Source organism: Cephus cinctus, unplaced genomic scaffold (assembly GCF_000341935.2).
Source record: "Cephus cinctus unplaced genomic scaffold, Ccin1 Ccin1_scaffold0080, whole genome shotgun sequence".
Lineage (NCBI taxonomy): Eukaryota > Metazoa > Arthropoda > Insecta > Hymenoptera > Cephidae > Cephus > Cephus cinctus.
The window spans coordinates 700265-725337 of NW_014332821.1; the positions used below are offsets into that span (position 1 = coordinate 700265).

General features: G+C 38.5%; 4 protein-coding genes and 2 long non-coding RNA genes across 15 annotated transcripts in view; 4 read left to right on the plus strand and 2 right to left on the minus strand.

Moving 5' to 3' along the window:
- The first annotated feature begins 22 nt into the window (after positions 1 to 22).
- Positions 23 to 3117, plus strand: LOC107270715. Of its 4 annotated transcripts, none has more exons than XR_003060787.1 (4): positions 23 to 423; positions 483 to 521; positions 1159 to 1429; positions 2965 to 3117. It is a non-coding gene; the product is annotated as an uncharacterized LOC107270715 (long non-coding RNA). The 4 variants fall into 4 exon arrangements; XR_003060788.1 differs by having other exon boundaries at positions 1162 to 1429; XR_003060789.1 differs by lacking the exons at positions 23 to 423; positions 483 to 521 and adding an exon at positions 528 to 939 and having other exon boundaries at positions 1162 to 1429.
- A 748-nt stretch (positions 3118 to 3865) lies between these two features.
- On the minus strand, positions 3866 to 11080 carry LOC107270704 (dual specificity protein phosphatase Mpk3). The gene is made up of 4 exons (XM_015745959.2): positions 9521 to 11080; positions 8221 to 8406; positions 7886 to 8128; positions 3866 to 6577 (listed from the first exon to the last, which is right to left on the minus strand). Exons 1-4 carry the CDS (start codon positions 9912 to 9914, stop codon positions 6201 to 6203), a joined length of 1200 nt encoding a protein of 399 aa, XP_015601445.1. The 5' UTR covers positions 9915 to 11080; the 3' UTR covers positions 3866 to 6200.
- A 207-nt stretch (positions 11081 to 11287) lies between these two features.
- LOC107270710 lies at positions 11288 to 15194 on the plus strand. The gene is made up of 3 exons (XR_001538408.2): positions 11288 to 12638; positions 13769 to 14086; positions 14569 to 15194. It is a non-coding gene; the product is annotated as an uncharacterized LOC107270710 (long non-coding RNA).
- A 1359-nt stretch (positions 15195 to 16553) lies between these two features.
- On the plus strand, positions 16554 to 19078 carry LOC107270821. Of its 3 annotated transcripts, XM_025088388.1 has the most exons (6): positions 16554 to 16907; positions 17033 to 17035; positions 17110 to 17270; positions 18094 to 18207; positions 18290 to 18373; positions 18533 to 19078. In XM_025088388.1, exons 3-6 carry the CDS (start codon positions 17157 to 17159, stop codon positions 18938 to 18940), a joined length of 720 nt encoding a protein of 239 aa, XP_024944156.1. In that variant the 5' UTR covers positions 16554 to 16907; positions 17033 to 17035; positions 17110 to 17156; the 3' UTR covers positions 18941 to 19078. The 3 variants fall into 3 exon arrangements, with proteins under 3 accessions (XP_024944156.1, XP_024944158.1, XP_024944161.1); XM_025088390.1 differs by lacking the exons at positions 16554 to 16907; positions 17033 to 17035 and having other exon boundaries at positions 17149 to 17270; positions 18040 to 18207; XM_025088393.1 differs by lacking the exons at positions 16554 to 16907; positions 17033 to 17035; positions 17110 to 17270 and adding an exon at positions 17289 to 17942 and having other exon boundaries at positions 18015 to 18207.
- LOC107270729 (ATP-binding cassette sub-family G member 5) overlaps positions 18955 to 25073 on the minus strand; it is a 6726-nt gene continuing 607 nt past the window's right edge. For 3 of the 5 annotated variants that reach the window (XM_015746017.2, XM_015746008.2, XM_025088277.1), the window contains 5 exons: positions 22481 to 22605; positions 21670 to 22416; positions 21095 to 21600; positions 20549 to 21015; positions 18955 to 20461 (listed from right to left, as the gene is read on the minus strand). In XM_015746017.2, the coding sequence (XP_015601503.1) occupies positions 19865 to 20461; positions 20549 to 21015; positions 21095 to 21600; positions 21670 to 22416; positions 22481 to 22593 (2430 nt within the window). In that variant the 5' untranslated portion in view covers positions 22594 to 22605 and the 3' untranslated portion in view covers positions 18955 to 19864. Of the gene's footprint in view, positions 20462 to 20548; positions 21016 to 21094; positions 21601 to 21669; positions 22417 to 22480; positions 22606 to 22811; positions 23903 to 23978; positions 24248 to 25073 lie in introns of those variants that run through there. The other 2 variants (XM_025088271.1, XM_025088274.1) reach the window with 2 other exon arrangements.
- The window catches only part of LOC107270762 (ATP-binding cassette sub-family G member 5), a 4103-nt gene continuing 3600 nt past the window's right edge, over positions 24571 to 25073 (plus strand). The window contains exon 1 of the mRNA XM_015746108.2: positions 24571 to 24661. The gene's annotated coding sequence lies outside the window, so the exon portion shown is untranslated. The remainder of the gene's footprint in view (positions 24662 to 25073) is intronic.

The window sequence follows — 25073 nt, forward strand, 5'->3', positions numbered from 1 at the left end:
GGCTGGTTGCCTGTACTTGGCGCGAGACTCGACCGAGTCTCGCGCAATGTCATGGTGGCGTCAAACAAGCCCTTAATATGGCGTCCCTTCCGGGTGTTGGCCGGACTCTTACTAGAGGGACTCTAAACACGCACTTACATATAGGTCTTGCAACTCGATCAATTTTCAGCGGTGGGGGGTAGTCGTCTTAAAAGAAGCAGGGTGCACTTTAACTTTTAGTCACAAACGTCGCTGTGATCGAGTGACTCCTTATCTATCTCACTCTACAGTCGGCTGTGGAAAAAAGAAATAGAAACGGGTTACCTTCGAATCAGAGGTGGCCGTAGCCCAGTGGTTAGGGTAGCGAATTCACGACCGAAAGGTTCAGGGTTTCGCGCCCAACTTCCAGTGGCATTCACCAATGGGTTTTCATATGAAACTTAAGTGAGTATTTATACGAATTTCGCCCAACACTGTTCGAATTTGGTGTATAAACTTTGTAGGTCCCCTCACGCTGAGTTGAATAAGGCCCGTCTCGCAAGGTACATCGCCATCTATTGTCGAACTTCCAACCTTGATTATTAGGACCAGTTACTGGCACATGTCCCCCATCGGGGATACAGCCACATAAGGAAAGGAAGGGAAGGACCTCCAAATCACGATATCTTGTATACACGTTTGGACACTTAGGGGAAAAACCTGTGACGATAGGGTGGCTACTACCGCAAGGGGCGTTTGTGTTGAAAGAACCTATCACGTGCTAGCACTACGCGTGCGCAGTTACCTCTTTCTTGAATACGTAACCTGCATCTTTGTTCGTTGTAATGTGTAATGTACTGTGATAACAATCGAAAAAAAGCAACAATGTCCAGATAGAGTGCATCATGCCTGCTTGAATCACAATGATAGGAATTTGCATTTGAAAATTTCACAGGAGTTACAAATAATTCAGTAAAAAAAGTTATGAACAAGCAAATATTGACTGTTTTAATTTTCATGAGTTTTAGGTGAATTGGTCCATTTAACTTTAGTTTCTTCAATCATCAATTCTTTATTTGTCTAATTTATCAAAATTTCATTTAATTGGCATTGCATCGGTCTTTTGTGTTTAATAACTTTCCTTTTGAATCGGAGATAATAGGTTGCAGTGAATTTACGGATGCGCATGTATTATGTCAGCAGGCTTCTTCGACACTAGCGATTGCGGGAAAAACTGGCAAAATCGACCGCATTAGGGTTACGAGCTACAACGTGGTGAGGATAGGGAACTGCCCAGACCTGTATACAAGACCGTGTTTCGAAACAGGCGTACGGATTCCAATATATTAGGGCTCATTCAGACCGAAAGCAGCGGGAAGCGAGCAGCGGAATCTTGGCCGCGAAACTACATTTTCTGCCTTTTTATATCAAGTAACCGGAGTTCAGTGGGTTTTGACGGCCATCTTGTCACGTGAGTCAACAGGGCTTTTGAACTGCTATTTGTGCAACATGATTTTTAACATCACTTTTAAACAAATATAAGCATATTATTTACGTAAGCCATCGATATTCACAATTTTTATAGTACCACAATTAAGAAAAACGAAAAAAAAATTGGTCCAGTTCCCCATTATATCGATCCACATTTAGTAATTTAATTATCTGCGGATATACATACGTACTATATGTATATAAATTTTCAAAAATACTACTTACGCCCGTTTTCTTCGACGCGGTTCAATACATAAACTCGGTTTAACTGAGCTATTAGCCAATCAGAGGCTTAGTTTTCACCGTGCAGGGTTGAAATAGAGTTAACCAATCAAGTTAGCTTATTCCGCTCAAATCTCGTTTTTAATTGGTTAACTCTATTTCAACCCTGCACGGTGGAAACTAAGCCAGACACTTGTATTTTAAAGATAAACGGAGTTTATGCATTGAACCGCTTTGAAGAAAACGGGTTTAAACCTGTTTTTTTTTACTAAATTCAGTTTTGATTTAACGGATCGAAAAAGTAAACTGGATATTGAGATTTAAAAGACAATAGACGGTTGTCTCTGTTTATCTTCAAAATACAAGTTCCCTATTGACTAATAGTACAGTCAAACCGAATTTATCCATTGTGAACCACGTCGAAGAAAACGGGTGTAAGAATACCTTTCAAGATTCAATAGTCGGATAATACCTGAAGTAACTTTACTAATGACACCTCATTCCCTTTGAAAAGAAAACTTCCCTCTCTTGTGAAAAAAACTATTATTAATATCTCGTGTGCAAGTTGGGAAACGATATATGTCAATATAAAGAGTTTAAAAGAACCGTGAATGCTCTCAAATACTAAAGAATAGTTTAAGGGGGTCATCCCATGTGACTGGTTCAAAAAATGTGTTTTTTTTTTTATAAATTGCATCCAAATATAGTGTGGAATATGTGGGCGAAGTGATTTTCCGATATTCGAAGCCATTCAGAAGTTACAGGTCTAAAAATGCCAAGTGCTTGGAGCCAATTGCGACAAGTTTTGTGTATTGTATACTAGAATTTGCTCCCATTTTTTCCGCTATTTCTATAAATGTAGTATGTAGAATATGCAAGAGTAACGTGACTTTTTCGAGGAAACTGAAGCACCATTTTGTGGATCAGGCATAGCAGATTGAGGGTGTCGAAATTTTATTGGTGATAATTGTATTTGAACATTTAAACGCGTTTTTCTTAAAAAGGGTATTTTTTAAATCGGTAGACACGATATCTCAAAATCTATCGAACGAATTCCTTTGAAATTTGGTAAACTTATTCAGTACTTATGTAGACACTCTGTAAACTAAGATAATTGTGATTCATCAAGCCGTTTTTTGTCATGCTGAAGAAGTTGTGAAAAAGACACCAAAATTGACGATAAGAGTTCAACAAGTTGCCAAAACTTAACTTTTCAATATTTTTTGATAATCCTAGTTCCAAGATTAATTCAAACTTCACAGATTAAAATGCCCTTATATTTTTTTGTTTCAGATAAGCAGAACGCCCGCAATCGTGGTTACGAAAAAAAACGTTTTTTGAAAATGAGTGGCTAAGTTCCCGTGTACCTGAGCAATGAGCGACGATTTCTGGCTGAAAAAATTGTAAAGTGTGCTCAAAATGTAAATAAATATGTAGTAAAAATTTCGCAGTTGTATCTTTATTTAGTTCACAAAAAAGAAATTCTACAAAAAAGCAGAAAAAAGAGCCTTCACATGGGATGACCCCCTTAATTTCTCGGTGTTTCAAATTTTTCAATGAACCTTTGAACGAATCATGAGAAGGAAGCAATTAGCCACGACCAATGAGTAAAACGCAGCATACGATTCATGTTAGTTAGTAAGCACGTCGCCCATTGGTCGCCACTTCTTGCTGCCTTCGGACGAATGATCATGGCTTTAACACAACACGCAAATCTATTTCAATAAGCGCGATATACATATGGTTAACTGGAAGGACTGAAGAGGTTTATTATTGTGCGCTTATAAATTTGTTTAATTAATCCCTACTCAAATACTAAATGTTATTATTAATTAGGTTAGTTTGCGCCGGCGAGCATTGAATTACTTTTTAGTAAAAATGACTAAAAATATACGTTCAAGAAGGACATGTTTGTTAAATTGAACGCAGTCAATAATCTGAAACATAATTTTTCAAGATTGTCATATAATAACATCTTTCAAGTTATTATTCGAAGCGCTCTTGCAGTTAAGCAAAGTTGTCGATCTTGCAAGTCGTGCAAATTGACTAACGTCCGTTTTCTTCGACACGGTTCAATGCATAAACTCGGTTGGCATCGCATCGATTTTTTGTGGTCAATAAATTTCGTTTTGAATCGGAGAACTAATTCAAACCATTCCAATTTTTGAAAAACCGATAGGTACACTCATTGAACTTCGATATAAATTCTTATCGTGATTTTTATTGAAAGGAAACAGAAAGGTGTATATCATTCATTGATTCTTTAATTTTTGTAATGCGTAACATCTCGGGAATGTTATCAGGGAAAAATGCTTACTGGTATAAAATATGATGTATTACTTCACAGATAAGTTTTCATTGAACTTTCATATCAAGGGTAAAAGACGTTTCAAGTAAGAGAAGTTGTATTTCTAATCAAAATTAGTTAAAATATATATACAACGACGAATATAAAATAATAATTTATGTAATATACATAATATTTGATTTAATTTCTTGGACGTTCGAGTCCATTAAACATACAACAGACAACAGTGTAGCAGTAGAATATTGTTATTACAGTAACGTCAAATATATATATATATGTATATATTTCCTTAATTGTAGATCAATTTGCCCTTGCAATTGCCAAGAGTCGTTTACCTTAACTTTTTAATTAATTACATGAAAAATAACATTCACGGTATACATTCATATTAATTTCAATTATGCTTGGTGAACAATACATAAAATACATTGAGATAGTTACGGTTTCAGGCCATTATGGCTCGTGACGGGAATGTGAACGTGATTACTTTGTTTATAAAAATAACTTTTTAATATATCTTTGAGATCTGCAAGATAATAGAAAGCCATGCTGTTTTTTTTTATATAATCGAAAATGCAAAACTGATCCGGACGCGTTGGGATGCACTGCGTTCGCATATCTAAATGCAAAAAAACGAGATCGTATGTCGTGCTTAATTTTTCCTTTTTATTCCTAACAAATGTCTTAAGGATGCGCGTGTGTCGCAGGTACCATTATCTTCCAGACTTCGAAAGCCGAAGTTAATTAAATGAAAATTGAGAATCATTGATCAACCATATTGCCAATACCCTTTTTTTATTTTCGCAATTGGTATAAGTTGCCAAATTATCCCCCAACCCTACCCCGTTTTTAAGAGCCAAAAGCTTTAGGAATGCCCTGCTGTGTGTTAAAATGCACTCTCCCCCAGATTTTCTTTCTTAAATAAAACTAGCGTCATACGTAGCCTCGGTATACGTACGATCATGCACGCTATTATATATTTAGTAGATTTAGAAGCCTCGAGAAGAAAATAAAATAAATACCTTTATAAAAAAGGTAAAGTCAATATTGTTTCTCGATAAATTCCAAGTTTCATCTTCGATTTTAAAATAATTGTATTATCTTTGCCCAAGAGCATTAACACGAACTCCAGTAGGTGATGGTTACTATTCCAACTAAATTCACAAGCTTTGTACCTCAGGATCCGAAGAAGTCGAAGAAGAACGTTATCAATTGTTACTATAGCGTTTGCGTCCGGCCCTATTTTCTTCGTCCGGTTGATGAAGTTCGTTCTGTGTGAAAAAGTCTACAGCCATGGTGCCGTACGGTTTACGAAGAAGGATCAACAACACAGCCTCGATAATTGAAGTGTTCAGGGAAGAAGTATTAAAATATAGTTCTTCAACTCCTCGTGTGATATTTATGCAAGTATAAAACTGTAGCCTAAAGATTACAGGGCCGAATAACAACCGAGAGTTAAAATTACACAATCGAATACGCGTATGTGCTTTTACGATTACGGACCTCAGCACTTTGGAAATGAGAAAGGCGCTTTTGTCTGCTTCCTTTTTTTAAAACTATTTTCTCCTTCCTACCTCGCACGTTGAATCCCACGTATGTTAACTAGGAAAGTTACAATTGTTATTCGTCAAATACTTTCGATATTCAATAAGTACCGCGGTGACACGACGAATCATCTTATTATTAATTCATTGTCATAGATTATCTACGATAGTGTAACTCTGCTTACGTGGCTAGTTCACGATACAGTATTTATATTAAAGATGAAACCAAAAAAATTTGACCATCATGTTAGTACAATAAGAAAATCTAAACGGAACGTGGTTTTCGTTATGGAAAAAATTTGAAGCCTATCTCATTGCGCCCGAATATAGTGTGCGATCACTTATCGTATGAAGTTAAAGATAGTATTACCCTTTAAAAAAAATAATCAGAATAATACGCGAAGTGTAACGGTGCGTTTAATTCAGGCGAAGAAATTGAAAAAAAAAAAAAAAACATATCGAGTAACCTCGTTAAAATATTACTGGCAGACTCTTCGACTAATGAGCTAATGTGACGTACGACATTTTGTAAATCTGCGTACGTATCCTTAATCCAAATTGTAAATATAATTTTAATCTTTTCTTCCAGACCCTTCAATTGGGACCTTGCAGCTACATGTCGCGGAGAATGGGTGAGGAGGGACCTAGAATTTATATTGGGTCCCTCCAGGCCCGTCTCATTCAGCTGGCGTGCTAGCTGCCCATCTATCGAACTCTATACCCGAATCAGGACTAAGACCCAGATCGAGGGGACTTAGAAAACTGGGCACTGGGCAGTTACAGGGTCCTCCGGGTCTACAGGCACCGATGCATCTTTGATCGTTCATCTTCTCCCTGTCACCTCCGTCTCGCAGTTCGCTCTCGAAGGTATGAAGTTGTTGCATAAAGTGGAAGTTTGGCGATACGTTGGACTTCCGACTGCGCACCAAATTGAAGGCGTCGTTCATACTGAGACTGCATTTGTGCATTAAGTAGGCGACGGTAATGGTGACTGAACGAGATACACCAGCTAAACAATGAACCAGGACGCCTTTATCCGAGCTTCTTGCCTCCTCTGCAAAATAAATAATGTTAAGATAAACTCTGGGTTCAACTGCCACATGAGTTACTATATTATATAAAAAGCTTTGCGTAGCGTATCCAGTGCCGTAGATAAAGAATAGAAAAGATCATAACCGCAGCGCAGGATAGCGCTTTCTTTATTTAAATATGACAAACGTAAGATACTATGCTACAATGGAAAGTGCATACTATAGTATAATAAAAGAGACTCGCATAAGGAACGTACGTATAGAGCGCGACTTAACCGGACGTCCGTTGTTTAATTGTCTAGCGCGGCTTGACTGCCACGTGGGAAAGTTTCTATTTATAAGAATCCCCTTTTTAGACATGGCGCGGGCTTTCTTAAACAGGAAATCCTGTTTAAGAAACAGTTAAGTCCGAGAAGTCAGATTTAAAAGCACCTCTCGTCCAGCAATATTTGAGGTTTACGTTACCGAGAAAATCATTTGTCGCCCAATCCAAACGATCACGTCACATGCGCCCTAGAGTTATGGCTGCGCAAATTCAATTTGAATGATAAAAATGGCGTTATACAAGCCTCCCTAATTTTATCATCGCATTTTCTAAGTTTTTAATGTCTCGCCTGCCCTTTTCTACCGCCTCGCTATTACAGCGTATACCTATAGCAGTGTGTTGTGCGTGGTTAGACCTTACAAATAAGGCAGTGAGTAAGTACATTGACCTCCTGACAAACTGAGAAGTCGCGGCAACGCAGTCACGAGCATTCATTGAAAGTACTATCAAATAAAAGTCACGGAAACTTTCCATGCGTTAACTAGTGAGAATATTTTTTTTTGTCGGATTGTAATACCACCCATACCATCTTTACTGAATTAATATGTATCTGGTAAGGAAAACGTTACGACTGAAGCTCCTTCTAAGTTCCTGATCTGCTTCCATTATTATAGTATGATTTTTTGAAAGACAATGCATCTTTTTAATTAACTGAGAATATAAATTTGCCAAAGAAACTCTGAGGCCTCATTACTCGTATAAATTATGTAAGTCCGATGATTATATTCTCACGGAATTTCACCAGTCATCTAAATTTAAATACAAATACAGTTTATTCAAGACTTTTCAATCGTTGAGGTTTATTTTCCAAGAAGCACTGCTCGATTTAACTGTTTCCCAGTAAAGTATTATACCTTTTAGTTTTGTGCAAATATAATATGCATGCATGCAGAATACGTGCAATCGTTAATCATACTTTCAAAGCTGCTAGAATTTGCATCTTTGACCAATGTGTTAGTAAAACGAACAATCAGAGTTTTCTATTGCGTGCAGGAACTGCATTTACCTATGAATTGGATTGCTTGAGGGAAGAAGCTTGCCAAATTCTGACCGCCATGATCGCTGATCGGTATTTGCATGTACTTTATTGATCCAGCGTTTTCGAACACGTTCGGCAAATCTGGTGTAACATTCAGAATGTACTGTATCCTATGGCGTGCGAGTGCTTCGCTATCCTCGCTGTTCGCTGCATTTCCCAAATACAGATGCGGAAGTATTTCCACTGGGAAGTCCTTGTCCTCTTCAGGACCTAAGACAATAACGTGGAGTAATTTAGTAAGTTGCTGCTTTTAAAATTTTTCGTCTTTCTTTGAATTTGTGGAATAAATGTCTATTGCTTACCTACGGAATCGCATGTGCTATCGCTATCTGAATCGGAATAAGCTCGAGTGGGCGGTGTAGAAATACGAAGAGACCTAAGACCCATTAGTTCACCTTCGTTTGGGTCTTGTCCAGGTGGGCCTTCTGGATTGGCCTGGCTACCTTCGCACCATTCTGGATATCTATCTCTGAATTCTGCAAAACCACCTGTAATAACAGAAAGCAGGTAGCAGGTCAGCTTGTTGTGTAATGCGGGCGTTGTACATTGGCCCTGAGGAAGTCGATAACGTGAGTTAAATATGCGAAATATAATTGAAATATCATCATAGGCGATTCCACGTATTATTTACAAGTTTAAAGTTCAAGCGTTTCTTGTTCACTGTTCTTTCTTAATGAAAGTACCAGATGGAATTACTTTCTTTTTCTATATTTTTCTCTTCTTTTTGTTCGATTTGGAAATTCAAATATTTGAAGCATAAGTAAGTGTGGGATGGGGGGCATAAGAAGTGGGTATCTCCTTTAAACAATATTTGAGAATTCTTGAATAAATATGTAATGAACATACAATGCAAACATTCCTTGATGATATTATGCATTTTTGGACAGTAGATTGTATCAATAAGAAAATGCAGGTATTTATAAATTATGCAAAAAATTCCTATCATTACATCAATTGAAGTACAATGAAAACAATAAAATCTATAGTAAAGATGGATATACAAAAGGACTCATGTACAATTTCTTAAAGAGCCTACAGTAATAATCGGGGAACGCCAACGTTTTGAATTAATAATATAACTCAGAACTAATCAAGCATCACAAACTGAACAACTTAGTGAATGGACAATTATAGATACAGATAAGCTAAGCCTAGTATGTCTGGGGCAAGAAATTAAGTGCCTAGCTGTATAGGAATACCTCCCACACAAATCAATATTTCATTCACAAGTTCCCAGCATTTCAGCTGATGTCTGCAGTCCTACACTATGGTGGCATTTACCAGGCATTTGATATATTGCTGCAGCCAGGACTGAGTAGCAAGAACTATCACTTAATGGTTTAGAAGAGTTACATGATACATTAACATTTGTTAAGATCAATAACGAAGATATGATTAAAATAATTATATTTATTTACGTATTGACCTATATGCATTGACAGGGTCAATTAAGGTCTACACGTGCATCGAAACCTCTAGAATACTCTATACCTATTAACCTTAAGGAGCTCTTTCGATTGCTCTTCACAATAACCAAAACTGTATAAAACAACTTTAATAAGACATTTTCATAGCACAAAGATTTGGACTTTGCTTTCTTACCAATTAACGTAGCTACTTTGCCTCCACTGCTTCTAAGACGTCGACCCAAAACCTGAATTGTCTCCCCCTGATGTCCAGCAGGCTCTGTAGAGTCTCCAATAAGAACAAACATTCCTCTGCTGCCTTCGTCTCCACACAAAAATACTTCTACTCTAGTTCGCAGATCCAAACATCTTATTGTTGCCAAGAGATCAACCTTGCCAGCTGCCAAACGTCTGAGCATGATGCTTGGAATGGCCAAAGGTACTGAACCTCGTATGTGGGCTTCAGAGAATTCAGAATGAGCCCTACAGTCCAAAATGAGGAGCTTACTGGGACCACTTGGTGACCTCAGTTCTGCGAAAAGCCCCTCAGATCCTATTAGACCCTCTTCCATCAAACTTCCACCTGCCATGCTAACAATATTCTAACACGTTTCAACGTGTTTATCCTTCTTGAAATGTTCCTCTCAGCAAGGTACTTATTTGCTTTTCTAAAGCAATCTCTAAATGCAGGGATTGTCTTGTGTCTCTTCAATGTAATCTGTTTCCTTTTTGGATATTATTCCATATTTGCTTCTTAAATCACTTAATCGTTTGCACTTTTTTTTAACGATAATTCGTATTTTACTATGGCACTTGTAAAAAATAACGTTTAATGGAATCATGAAAGGTTTAATGGAAATCGTGCTTCTGTTGAATCTTTGTTTTAATGTACGGTCCCTTCTTATTAAAAAAAAAAGTTTTGATGAATTAGTGTGAACGCTTTAAGACATGCCTTCTTATGTCTTCTTTAACAAGCATTTACTAATATGGGATAGTACGAATGCATATGTACATAATATGTGTATATATTAAAATTTACTGGATATGACGAAATGGCACTTTCAATTATGTAGCGATAACGCGTGTTGCTATTTTATATCAACATATCTCAGAACATCACGTCGTTGATCTATCGTGATTATTTCCAGGCGTGGATGACACAAGGCGGCAATTCGCGCGCGTTGCCATCACTCTCAATAGATTATGTCTGCTCCGAGTTATTGATTATTCTTTTTTTAATTAGGTTGCGTCGTCCAATGAACAAATCAGGTTTTGGAATGTTTACAGTCGTACAAGAAATGCATGTTGGCGTATTTTGATTAACGTGATGCGATTTCAGTTCTTGAAGCTTTGCCGGAGCGTGCTCGAGTACAGAATCCCGGGTGCATCTTCCAGAATGGTTGACGATACTGTTCCCACTAGTCAACAACAAGACACTGATAATATACTGATGATATCCTAGTTCGTTGATAGAATAAACTTATCGTCGAGCACGTCAAGATGAATCGTCGGCGGTGGATGCTGCGTGCGATGGAGCCGCGGGAGTTCAGTCGCTCATAAAAAGCGAGCCATTCGTGAGGGCAAAGTGGCGCGATTTCGCGACTCTTGTCGCCTCCTTCACCTTACGAATCCCTCCAGCATCTCAAAATCACGTTTAAACACGTCTTTTTCACAGATTTCAATATTTTTTACACCACTCTCCCGCAGGCCACACCTTACCTCGAGCGTCCTTCCGTCGAGAATGGGCAAATGGCGATGAGTTTTACGAGCGGAGGAGATTCAGGCTTCAGCTCATTGGTCCTCGGTCACGTGATTCCACGCTTCGGCCAACCGCAGTGCAGACTGACGTCAGTTCATTGACAAAAGATGTTTTCATTAACAAGCGTGGGTAGATGGGTCGGGGATCGAGGAATCGGCCAGTTGGGGAGTAAGAGAGATCCATCGACATATAGTAGCTGGACTGCTCACTGTAGCCACAGAAAGTGTAATAGGGAATAGAAAGAGATCGTGAATCGTGAATACCGTTCTGCCCTTTTCTATCATTTTTCTATTGGTTGAAAATTTTCTGGTTGGAAGGAGTTCATGACTGTAATATACAAAATAAGAACCATGCGAAAGATTAATCTACGACATCCAGAGTATACGTTACAGTCAAACTACAATTCTGGTGATCAGTTTATCATAATTGAGTATTATTTAAAAAATTATGATTCGTTGTATTAAGTGTGGGCCACCGCGAGACCTATATTTTGAGCCCAATATGATAAGCTTTCACAACTAAGTAAAATAAAAAAATAAATTTTACGGTTAGCATAAGATTAAATCAATTTTTAAACTTATAAAACATATGCATAAAGTTCATCATGATACATTTTACTCCGCGGGGTTCCCTTATTCCTAACTCCGTTCCTGCCCAAGAGAACGTCAGAACGGTATTCACGATTCGCTCTCTCTTTCCATTCCCTATTACACTTTCTGCGGCTATAGTGAACAGTCCAGGTTCTATATGTCGATGGTGAGATCAGATTCGCCCGGGAGGGGAAAACAGCGACAGAAACCGACAGATGCTGAAATAAAGCAATAGAATGAGATACCGGATAACAGTATCTCTCCCTCAGTGGGTGTGCTCACTCTCTAGTGCGTGCGTGGGTGCATATTATTACGATACGAGTCCGTCTTTGACTTCTTGGTTAGGGTCTCCGGGGTCTCCCAACTAACAACCCACCATAGAATACCACGGGCCATTCTCCCTCTCTGCTACTCATCCATACACATGACCAGCAGACCCCTTCGATACTCTACGGGAATCTACCAGTGCACATATTTCCATCATGCAGGGTTGAAATAGAGTTAACCAATCAAGTTAGTTTATTCCGCTCAAATCTCATTTTTAATTGGTCAACTCTGTTTCAACCCTATACGGTGGAAACATATGCAGTGTCTATCCAGTACCAGTATGCAGCGTGGGTTGGCATTCCATTCATTTGTTTCATTGAAAAATTTCACGTTTAATCACCCGTACGTTCACGGCTTTTATCGCACGAGATCGTCGTCATCATCAGGATCGATCGAGACGTACACGTCTTTCAAAAGAGAAAAGCGCTCTACTCGACGCCCAGTCGTAACCATTCGTACCTTTTTCTATCTATAACATACTCTATATATACATATATACCAATGCCATTCGTTTCTGCCTCGCAGCGGACATCCTGGTCACGAGTCTCTCGCTGCGATGAAAATTTTCAGAAAAACGTTCCCTTTTCCCTTCTTTCTCTTTCAGACACCCTCTTCCGGTTACTCTTTCACTCTCTCACGTAAGTTTTCTTGTTTATCTACATACGTACTATTACTTGTATTCTCTCTCTTACTTTTTTCTTTAATTTATGATCGACCACCACATTTGCATCGTATTATCTTTAAAGCTTCTCGCACTACGTGACACGATAAATTATCGATTGCTCGTATATATCTGGAGGTTAATTAATCCGATTACGTCGGCCATTTTCAAAAACAAATTGTTACCGTTACTCGATATCGCTTGCCTACGTCACGATTACACGCCGTAAAACGCCCCCCCTCTCGATCAATTTCATTCAATGGGAATACATTATCAGTGCCCCTCGATTTGCTATATGTGGTTGAGTGTCGAGTCTTAAATCTTTTTTTTTTGAGATTTTCCTGGCTACTCCCCACAACATCGATCGTTCGTCGGTATCAACTTTGATCAAATTTCTCAAGACTAGAAACGATTTATGACTGACCATATCGTATCCAGAATGTACCTGGTATTGATACGTCTCATTGTACAACGTCACGTTCGTCGTAGCTATATATATTCTTACGCTATGGTATCGCATGCCTTTAAAAGTACACGCAGATGACGTAATTAATAGTCACTGTTGACCTTACAGAGTACACTAGCTTAATAGGTACCTACCATTACATATTTCACTACGTCGGAAATCCGCTCGTTTCATACGTTGAAAAATATAGCTCATGATTTACGTGACATGCGAAAATTCACAAAGAATCTTTTGTCCGGGTATTAGAGGCTGGTACTGCGAGGTGATATCATAAAGCCGGGCAAAGGTCGCCATGGAAAGCGTCATTAATGAACCTACCTATCTACTATGCGTACTATATGTATACTATCTCTACTACTTACTCCCTATATCTCTACTGAGACTCTCACTTTCACGTGTTCCTTCTCGAGCAAACCAGCCTTAACGAACTTTTATGTCGCTCCGTTTCTGATCCAGTTAATTAGCAATTAAAATGTACGCCCGTTTGTTCTTTGTTTTTCATTTATTTTTTTTTTACTATCGACCAGTCTTTCTCTTTTATAGTTGCTATTTGTCTTTTGGACGCTGTCAAGCTGTGCTATTGCATTTTTTTATTTGTCACTATATTATATACTAATATCATATACTGTACTTCTTCACAGAGTCGTGTGTGAATTTTGGACGGTGCACGTGGGAGACTGGAAGAAACCGATTATCCGGCAAGCCTTGCCAGATGTATTCTTCGTTCGCGTTACGTATGTGTACCGGAAGCAATACCCAGGATGACGGTATAGACCGGAGGACGTATGTGGATGTATAGAGTACACCAGCATACGTGTGATTACCACGAAAGGCGGCTCCAGGTTGACAGGAAATGGTTCGAGATAAGATAATGATGTCCCTCGCCTCTCTTGCATCCGGCATCTTTCTTTGTGCCTTTGGACTATTATAAAGGCTCCTTTGTACATCACTTAAAACAGGTATACTGTAGTAACGCGTCAAAGCATTAATACTCTAATCAGTATCCGTTACCCCTTTTTCTATTTTTCTTTAATTTCGCTTTTTATTATTTTTTTTTTATATCTTCAACTGATCACAAGCAGATCCTGCTTGTTGATAACACAGACAACTCCTCGTACGAATTATATTAGGCTGCAGTAAGAAGTTTGTCTATTGCAAAAGAAAATAAATTCAAGAAAAATCATTCAAATTGTATGTACCTTGTGACGTTGGGTACGTAAACGGAGCAATCAATCAATATGATTTATCTTTTGTAAGATATTTACAAACGAATAGCTTTCCGTATTGCTTCCAATGAAAATTGTCAAATAACGTCAGTTCCTTGTTTTTTTTTTTTTTTTTTTTTTTTTTTTTATCATTGTGTAACAGTGACTAGTATTTTATCATGAACTTTGTATCAGGCACTTGAGTGTCGCATAATAATAATATTGTTACGTTTCAGAAGAAAACCAGGTAAACATAAAAAATGCATCTGATGTTCAAAATACTGTCTGGATCCAAGAATACGTGATTCTACCAAACGTCGTATACTCTGTGGATATTTAAAATCAACAAAGGCACATGTAACTCTGATGTTACATAAATACCTTTGACCTTTTTCGTGTATCTAATATACAGCGATAACAGTAGGGCCAACATCGATCTTCCTCCAAAAAAAGTTGCGCAGTAAAAATAATACGCCCGTTGCCTGTAGGCACGGTTACCTCAGAGAATCAATGATCGAAGAACAATACCGTCACGTTGCATCGTGAATCGCATCGCAATGTTGCGAGGCATACGAGTCCATTGAATTTCTATTACTTTGTAAGCGTAACCATACATCGTACGAGGTTCACGTGCGGGAGTGAACGTCGCATGTACCTTCCGAGAGAAAGAAAAAGGGGAATACCAAATAAATATAATGCAGAGTTCTCCATGACATTTTTTCTCCAATCGTACTGCAAATTGATTGTGATTTGAAACATCCAGCTTAACGTTATATCAGCTCGTGAGAAAGTTATATTGGAGTAGTATAAGAAAAAAAAAAAGCAGAGAGAAAAATAAAGGACTAGATTGGCATAAAAACGATTAAGAATTTCTGGACTTCGACTGAACTCATTCTACCTTGCAAAATTTAGCGTAAGAGCTACTACGTGTGTTAGGTCGTTTGAATTTTTTCGCTTCTCCATACTTGTATATTTGCCATTACCCTCTCTCAGTCCGGCACGTTGCGAATGGCCGTAGGAATCTGAATATGGGCGCTGGACTCTCTCAATGACTCTTAAAACTGGTGCGCCCACATTCTTTGAGACACGTTCTGGACTCCCGATGTAATACTCTATTGGTAGTGCTATCTAGCTGTATTCTACCTACAGAAATCTCCCACCTCAGTTTTCTCCTCCGAGCAACTCCCCACTCGTAAGGCACACGGCAGCTATGTATACGAGCGTGTAGTATGTATACTAGTATGTATTTACTAGTATATAGCATGGCATATGGTAGTAGGTAGGCAAGCGCTATTAAAGTAAAGTAATCAATGAATGAGTGAAGGAACCAAGAGAGGGATCCGCGTGCGCGCGCGCCGTATTCTCTCTCTCTCTGTTTTTTCTCTTTCTATCAGACATATACACACTCACTCTTTCCTTCTCTCCTTCTACGAGTATTCCCATCTCACTGCTGCCCACGCAACTCCACGACCTTATCGTATATCGTTTTTACTCGTATATACCTTGCAGAGGCCTTGCCAGGAATTATTTTGAATCGCTGCTAATGGAAAAGGAGGACATGGATGTGTTTGTAATATATACACTTTTATAGGTTATAATCCTTACGTCAGATGGACGCTGTTATCGTATTATTTTTTTTTCACTTTGATAAATTTAACTGCTGGATATTATAAGGATATATACAGTACCGGTCGTTTCTACCTGCCGTTGGCATTTAATCGCCTGAGATTTCTTGGAAGTGTTTCTCGAGGCTTTTGTCCATTTGTTTTTCACGGCGATGGTTTACTTCGTTCGGAGAATACGTGGGCGACTCTGCTGATCATTTTTAAAGCTGGACTCCGATCTAATGGGAGAAAATTGGGCCAGCCTGAATGGATCGCGTGTTTACAATACCTCCTTCGGTCTATATCTATAATCAGGATACGTATGTGGATTTTTGCGTGGGCTGATGAATTTCGCGTGCTAACATTCACGCACATACTTATAGGTTATATGTACTTATTTTTCGTGTCGCTTTGATATCGCTTTCGGTCGAGGCCTTAACGTGGGAGGCTATTGAACTGGGTGTACATATGGCTTGAGAAATGGTCAATAATGATCTGGTACGATAAAAGAACGTACTGCCCGTGTATATGACGTTCTTTACGGGTATACAGTAATATGATGAATATTTACGTTTGAACAAGTTGGATATTTGCACAGGTGTACAGTTCCGATAACAGCCTAATCTGTAATTGGAGATAACTTGTTATAACGCGGAAAAGTTTCTAAGCTTGTACTGATTGATCGTTACTTCTAATGGCTACGTCCGCTTCCATCGGCTCTGAGATTATATTTCCCGCTGTTATTTAGCAGAGTGGTTCGCGATGTTCTCGCGTTGTATACACGATAAGGGGGTAGAAGTGTATCGTGGAAAAAAAATACGACAATCCCGGATGTTACTTGTCAAGAGCTGTCAACTTGAAAATATTGTAACGGCGGAAAAACATATCGGCTTGCTTTTCTGTTCTTTATTGCTCGCTACGTTAAAAAGAGCTGACTCATGAACGCTTGAGAAATACTTGAGAAAATATAGGTACTTATTGTTTTGCAAGGAAGACGATCGCAAATTGCTTCGCTCTTTTAAAAATTTTCTTTCGAAATTTCATGATATCATTTTTTCCAAATTTTTTTTCCAATATCCTTCGTGTAATATAATAGTGTGTAAGTATATATGTTTATGATATCATCTCGTTTACCGGATGTTACTGTATCCTTCCCGATTACTTAATTAACAGTCATTATGGAATGAGCGGAGTAAATTAACAATTAACAATACTGAGAAATGGACAGATTAGGAAATATATGGAACTCCAAGACTGATGGTGAAGTCAATTTCTACATCCTCGATGTAACTCCCGTACTGATCGGTGTAGCGCTCTGCTGGTTAATACTTGAGGTACGTTAACACCGAACCTCTTATGCTCATGAGACAAAACAGTAGCATTTCTCGGAATCTTTTATGAAAATTCATTAAATTTGCAAACTTAATTCAAATATCGTCCTGTCGAATCGTTTCTGTAATTTCTAACCTCCTGAAAATACTTATTGTAGAAAATGAAAAAAGGTTAGGAACATGTTCACAATGTCGAGTTGAAATTTACACGGGAAATTATGTTCTGGATTCAGATGGCACAGTGACATTTGTAGATGCTTAGAACTTTCGGTTTTAAGACATGCGTGCACATACAGCAGAATTTCAAAGTTTAGTGTCATATGCCTGTATTCAAAATTATAGGTGAAACCGTTCATTCGATCAGTTAGAAATTTTCTCAAAAGACTATGAAAATATGGATGGCACAGTGCATTTGTAGATGTCAAATACTTTTAGTTCGAAGATTCTGCATTCACGAAATTAATTTAATGCCATCGGATAGTTCACAAGTGGTCGTGCTTTTCTTCTTCTTCTTGGTCCTTTATGCTCTAAGAGAGCCAAGACCCAGAGTGGTCGTGCTTCGTGGCAAACCTGTTTGCTCCTATATCTAGATAAAATACTTCAAATTACAGTATAACTTAAAATATATGTTCCGTTTATCATTGACATGTATAAATGATTTGTCATTAGCTTAAGGTATAATGTTGGAACGATGTTAACCTTTTTGCACACATTTACACTCTTATGCATCTAGTTCCCTAATTACAGTCGATAATGTCATCCATATACTTAGATCCTCTGTGGATAGCTTGGAACAGTGTAAATAAATGTATTATATTTAATGAAGATTCAGAGACGAGGAAATTTCTCAGTGATCGACATGGGATGGAAAACAGTCAAAGAAAGGAACGATTCTTTTACAGAGGAAAATAAAGACGAAAAGCAGACACTGAAAAGATGCGTAAGATATTGTTTAAAAATTATGTATAACCCACTTTAAACTCTTATGAAAAAAATGTACTCTGCTATTAAATTGACATTAGGTATCTCTAGTCGAAGACACCTGTCGGGAATATAAGGCACTACTGGATATGATTTATACGAAGACATCTACAGCATCGCGCACGGTAAATTATTCGTATCAAGAGACTTTCTCTAGTATATGCTTGCTTAACATTAAGTATCCAACACGGTTATCGCAGAAATTATAGTAATAGACTAGTTGTAGACCGAACAACAAGTTCCCGTAAGGATTACTGGAAGACAATTTTTTTCTACCTGTATAGACATTACCTTCCACCACATTGAATAACGTGTTCACCTCAGGATCATCGGAAGCAATGATAAACAGTTTACGAGAGAAAAATTTCTACAAAAATATGCACTCCAGAGTTTATTCGGATGCAAAAAACGTGTCATTGGGTCCCATAAAATCTACAGCCACTATGAATAAATCCAGGAAGTCGAACGCCTCGAGCAAGCCGGATACAGCAATCGCAATCAGCGAGGAAAACGAAAAGGAAAATAACGTACGGTGCCTTTGGGAATTCTCGACGCCGAGGTTGTACCTTGGAAAAGATCTGTCAGGCCATGTTAACAGTAAAAAATCTGTAAGATTGATAGATCCTTATAAGCTGCATCGTTGCAACAGCTTAGCCAGTTTTATCCAATTGGATGCAGGTTACTCGAATTGATTATGACATATATATCAATATTTTTTAAAAATGATTAGAGTAAAATTTTTATTATCTTACGAATGCGTATCATCATCTATATCTAAGTTAGGAGTTATAATAATAGGGACGGATGTCTCGATAAGCGTGTCTCTTATTTAATAGATCGACGGGGTTACTCTCCTGTTACGTATCCATTTGTCTAATCTGCGAGTTCTCAAAGAATATTACCTTTAAAAAGTCGCGACGAGTTAGGCAAGACTTTTCAGTAAGATGGAAACGTACAGGGGATCTATGAGTATGGAAGCATGGCTTTAATAATAAAGATACTGTTTAAAATGTGACGAATGGTCGAGAGACGAGAAATTCATTTAAATGGTGGCATACCCGCACAGTATATGTTCATAATGTTTATAATATTTTTGCGAGGGCTGCGAGTCCTTTGTATTTCACGAAACTCGACCAAGGCATATGTTAACATCAATGTTCCGCTGTCAGTTCTTCGTCTGCACTTAATTATAGCTAATAAAAATGGATAAACAATTCCTCGAGCGGCATGTCACACGTGAATTTCAAAGTCCAAGATAAACAATTGGTGTGCGAGATACTAACGCTGCACAGATTCAAGAAATTACGTGGCTGATCGTAAACGATCTAAATTCGTGTTTCTCAGATGCGTTGCGCATCTTGTCCGTTGAAGCTTTAATACGATTCTGGAAAATTTCATGTAAAAATAACTTAACCTGCTTGCCATTCGGTTCAATTATGAAAACATATTTCAATGTTAACTGACACCGGTTATTCGTTTTATAAAATCTCAGAATGAGTATTCAAAAAGTGGTATATTACGTGAAAAAAAAGTGGGATCTTAAACGTATTAGAACTTTTGTACTAGACAGAAAAGAATATCTTTGTGATGTCATCACGTGCGGCTATCAATACGATTCAAGGTTTATTCGGTGCACTCCTCGGCCTTTTAGGTGTGGCATACTTGACGAATAGAAATCCTATTATAATTAGAAGTACAACGGTTGCAACACAAATACCTAACCAGAATTCTGATCGTACGTCAAGCTTGTCAAAAGCAACTTCTCGTAAAGCTAATGAACCATCAGATGGTTCGCAAGCTGCTTGCACAATTATATCCTGACGTTGAACTTGTTTCGCTTTGCAGTTCGTTAATTTGTTCATCGACTCTTGTCCATGCACTTGTGGCAACAGCAATGAGAGAGTCCATTGCATAGGACTGAATTTTTGGTACCAGAATGGCAAATTTTCTAAGTGTAAGGTTACACCACCAGCCAATGAAATCTCGCCGATCACTATACCGGCCAGTAGTGAGGCGAGACTGGGCCATTTGGATATATGAGCAAAGAATACACATATCAGATGCTGCAGCATCAAGTACAGTAACCCAACGGCAAGATAATTCCATAGAGACGTCAAGTTCTCATCAGGAGCCAGATGTAAACCTGACATGGCAAATGCTGGGGCCAGATACGTGAGATATACCACACACCAGGATGGTATAGTGCAGAGAAGCTGAAATATAATGTGTCCGCTTGAAAATTATAATAAAATAATACGTATAAAATAATTAGAAATATTTATAAATTTTGCTGTGCTCACCTCCACAAAAATATAGACGAATCTGCCATAGAGTCCATCTCTCATGTCCCTTTCTACGTTGGGTCTACAAGTAGCGATATTGCAAATAGCTATGAGATTCAACGGCCAAGACAACACAGCAAGGCTTGCGTAGTGGAAGCCTATTCTGTCTCTCAAATATAAATTTGAATCACCAGCTAAATCCCAGAACACAGCACCGAGTAAGATACTCAACGATGCTGATATCACAATCTTCTGAAGAAGTCTGGTCAAGGCCCACGGTTGACTATATATGAGTGCTCTCAATAAAAGCGCGTAGATTTGTACGAAAATATTTGCACCAGAAATTGAAGGTGGCAAAGCACCAGGAGGACCAGGATCACTCAGACCTGGCAATCGGACTCGTGCTAATTCAGCAAGATGATCTATTCTCTGCGAAGACTCCAGCATCGCCTCAGCTGATAAATCATCAAGCGTTACTAGATCAACTGAAAATGTAAAGACAAAAGTAAGATATCATCGTTATCTTCAAAATCCTACGTTATCATTTTGTACATTGATGCGTACGATAATAGTCAGATGGATTCTTAAAGGGTGGACAGGGAAATTCAGCAAGTGCGAAATAAGGCAGCATGTCTCGCCTGGGTCCTGAGTACATTATCCTGCCTCCAGAAGTGAGAGCGACTCTTGAAACCATCGTAAGAATTTCATAGGTCGGTGGATGCAAAGTCAAAATTACAAGTCGTTGGCCTCTTCCAGCCCATTGTCTTAAATACTCCACGAGGAAAAAAGCGTCGAAAATATCCAGACCATGAGTTGGTCTGTCCAGGGTAAGAATATGTGAGTCTTGTAACAGTCGACAAGCTAAGGCTAATCTTCGAGCTTCAGAAGTTGTCAAAGTGTTCACCAGACAATGTTTGGTAGCTTCCAAGCCCAATTCTTGTAAAATGGCATCCGCTTCCAATGAAGACGTTCCAGCACCTCCTCTTAACAACAGATAGAAACTTAGAGTCTGCTGAGCAGTTAATCCAGGACTCAGACTACTTTCTGCTGGTAAATAAGCCACGCGAGACCTGAAAGAAAATATCGATCAAGTACATATTTGCAAAACAAGACTCCCACGTACAATTTAAACATTGTACCTTAAAGCAGAAGCCGATACCGATCTCCCATTCAATATAATATCGCCACGCTTGGCTCTTCGTCTTCCAGAAATCGTTTCGACTATCAAGGTCCCTTCCCTCTCCGTAGTCGACATAACAGCCAAAACTTCACTAGCTCCAGCTTCCAAGGATATACCACGTAATAATGGCAATCCATCCGAACCTGAAGCTTCGACACCCCGAAGTTGCAGGTGCGGATGTTGTGGAGCAGGAACTGGTCTCATTGTCATGACGGTATAAGCTTCTGGTCCCAGAACGCCATGACCATAACCAGGATCAGTAGGTGCTATACTGTGCCTCCGGTTAGTCCTAGCAGTGTTCAGCAAATTTGCTTCACTGGCACTTCTGAACCTTGGATTATCTCGAACATTGATTTGCGAATGTGCCTGTTCTCTAGGCATGGCATGCACCTGCCTGAAGTCTGGATCACTTCTGGCAGATCGCATAATATTAGCGTGAGCTGTAGCATGGGAGATACGACGTCCTTCTTCACTAGAGTCATAACCACTGGAACCATCTCGTACCCTGGAAGGCGGTAGGACTCTCGGCAATCCAAATTTCAAATACGTATAAGAGTTATTAGCCAAGGGACTCTTAGGGCCATATCTTGGATGCCTTAATATGCTTTGTACTGTCGAGTCTCTAAGCTGAAAATTACCATAAGGTAACGGTGACTTCTCAGCAGATCCTAGAGCTGAATCAGTAAAGTCTGAATTCAAGTTTTGCCTATAACAGTAAAAATAGTCAAAAAAAGAATTGAATATAATCACAATAAAATTCAACAACTCACCTATAAATTGACCATGCATGTAAATCTTCACTAGCTGGTGGTTCAAGTCCCCGGGTATCTAGAGCACCGGGTACCGAGTACCTTCTTTCCAATTCCCAAGCTTCTGAGCCCATTTTCCTCGATCACTAAAAATTAAAATCAATATATAATATCATTCCGAGACAAACAAAAACTTATAACTTTAATATCGACAGCTTTTCTGCATTAGGAATTTATAAAATCCATCATTAACGTAAATTCTCTTTCGTTATCCTCTTGAAAACATATTTTCCACACCAGATTGTCCAATAGTATTCGATTACACGAAGAGTCCAAGAAGTCGTAGAAATACCTGTTCCTCAAATCGCTACTCAGGACGGTCAGTGCACAAAGGACAGAGGCGTCGCTTCTTGAATTCAGTGACAGCGAAACCTTCAGAACGAGTCGATTATGCATAAGAATGGAATGCGTGAAAAAAGATGCGTGTGTCGGCGCTAACAATATACATAGGATGCCATGTATATATGCAGATGGTGAATGCGCATGTTCCATTCTCTGTATACCAGGGCTTTTCATACTGTATTAGCATACGCGGACACGTAGTAACATATAATATTAACAGAAAGACCGCAGCATCCAAGTTAACGGTTTTAGGTCGACCTAAAAAAATGCGACAACGGCATCCCTCCAGTTTTCATTACTCGCTTGTTTTAATGGATTTCGCAAGATTCCCATGTATATATGTATACTGTATTACGTACCCAGGAATCATACCTGCATATAACAGTAGCTATATCTATACGTCGTAAACACGTAGCAAGAGACTCGGTCTAGCCAACCATAAACGATATAAGCACGAATAGATTGTCAATAGGCAGTTGCCATGGAATGCGTGACGGTATTATCTATACCCGCATTAAAGTAACACTTATGGGTTTACATTTTTTCCACCGAGCGATAAAAGGATGACGCTCGTAAAGTACGTTTCAGCTATTTTTATTTTCTTATACTTGAAAATATTTTTTAAGTTTTATTTTACGTGCACACAAAGAAGCGCTGCGCGTGAGAAAGACACGTTTTCAAGATACCTGACCTGTATCATGATTTTACAAAGTTCCGCATTATGGAATTCCAAGATACAGCAAATGTACGGTAGAAAGTGGTTAGATTAACAACAAAATGGTTTCAACAATTTTAACGAATAGTAACAGTTGCTTGAAAGGTGCAATTTCCACTGTTATTTTTTAATGTTAAATATGCGCTGATATTTATACTGTAAAACAGTGACAGCTGCGAGCTCGCACGCTTACTAAATGCTTATCATTTCTCTTTTATGCTTATCACTGCTCGTGCAAAGTTTTTCCTTCTTTTTTTTTTAATCGACAGTCATGATCTTGGATCGACGACACGAAACTCTCATTCCTTTCGGCAAGTCCTACCTGGCTGGACATAACGGGACATATTTCATTGTTACTTGCCAAAATGTACTGAAAGAATTGTTATGCTTGGTGTTACGAACCGTGTACCTCGGCTCTTCCTTTTTCTCTTGATTTCTTTCTTTTTTCCCTTTTTTGTCGTCTCTTCACTGTGAATGGTTCATTTAATGATCCCAATTCCTAGATCTGCTATACCAACTGTGAGATTGTCCCACGCACTCCTTTCTGAATATTTCAGCCTCATATAGATATATACAGAATGCACATATATACTCAAGTTACTCTCGTGGCCTGGATTCCCAGAATAATTGAATTTTTACACATAAATCTCTGGCGAGGGGCGTGTGCCAAAGCTTTCCCGTTCTCCACTGCAGCGTTCCAGATTTCCAAAAAGAAATATCAAAAAATGGCCAGCACTCGTCATGTTTATTGGTACGGAACGTTCAGTCTTCTTTCAGGTATTACAGGATAAATAATTTCTCCTCACAAGAATTGCCCATCTTTTAATTCCTGTTGTGTATGTATATGAATCCCTGTGGCGATTGTACCGACGAAATATCAGTAGCCTTGAGTGTAAGGTGTTATTAGTTTTCCATTTTTATTTTTTTCAATAACACACATTGGTGTAGGTATGCAGCATGAACAGCTTATTAAAATTGCAAATGACTCCAACGTCCCTGGCACAAGTGTAAAGAATTGTTTCTTGCTCGGTAGTTAGTCTCTGAAATTTCACTACATATGACTTCACTATTCGGTTAAGAAAACGGTAAGTTTACTGTCCAATACAAAACTCAATAAACCACCTGTCATAAACCTTACGGAACTCAAGATAACGTTACTCAATGATATCGGTAACTTTGCAAACCGTAAGTTCCTCTGAAGCGAGGAAAACTATATGTGTATACATATACATATATACGATGGAAACATGGGCTAATACGAATAATTGAAAAGATGAAAAAATTCAAATAGAAATCAATCGATTAATTCCAATGACTACACCGTTTAATATCCGTTACAGCGTGACTATGCCCATGTAACAAGACGATTTCTTTGCGCCTCATCAAGTCTCGCCACGACACCGTATGTAAATAACAAAAACTGTGGAATGAAGAATACTAAGATTTTTACACGCTTTCTTTTTTTTTTTTTTTTTTTTTTTTTTTTAACAAACCTAT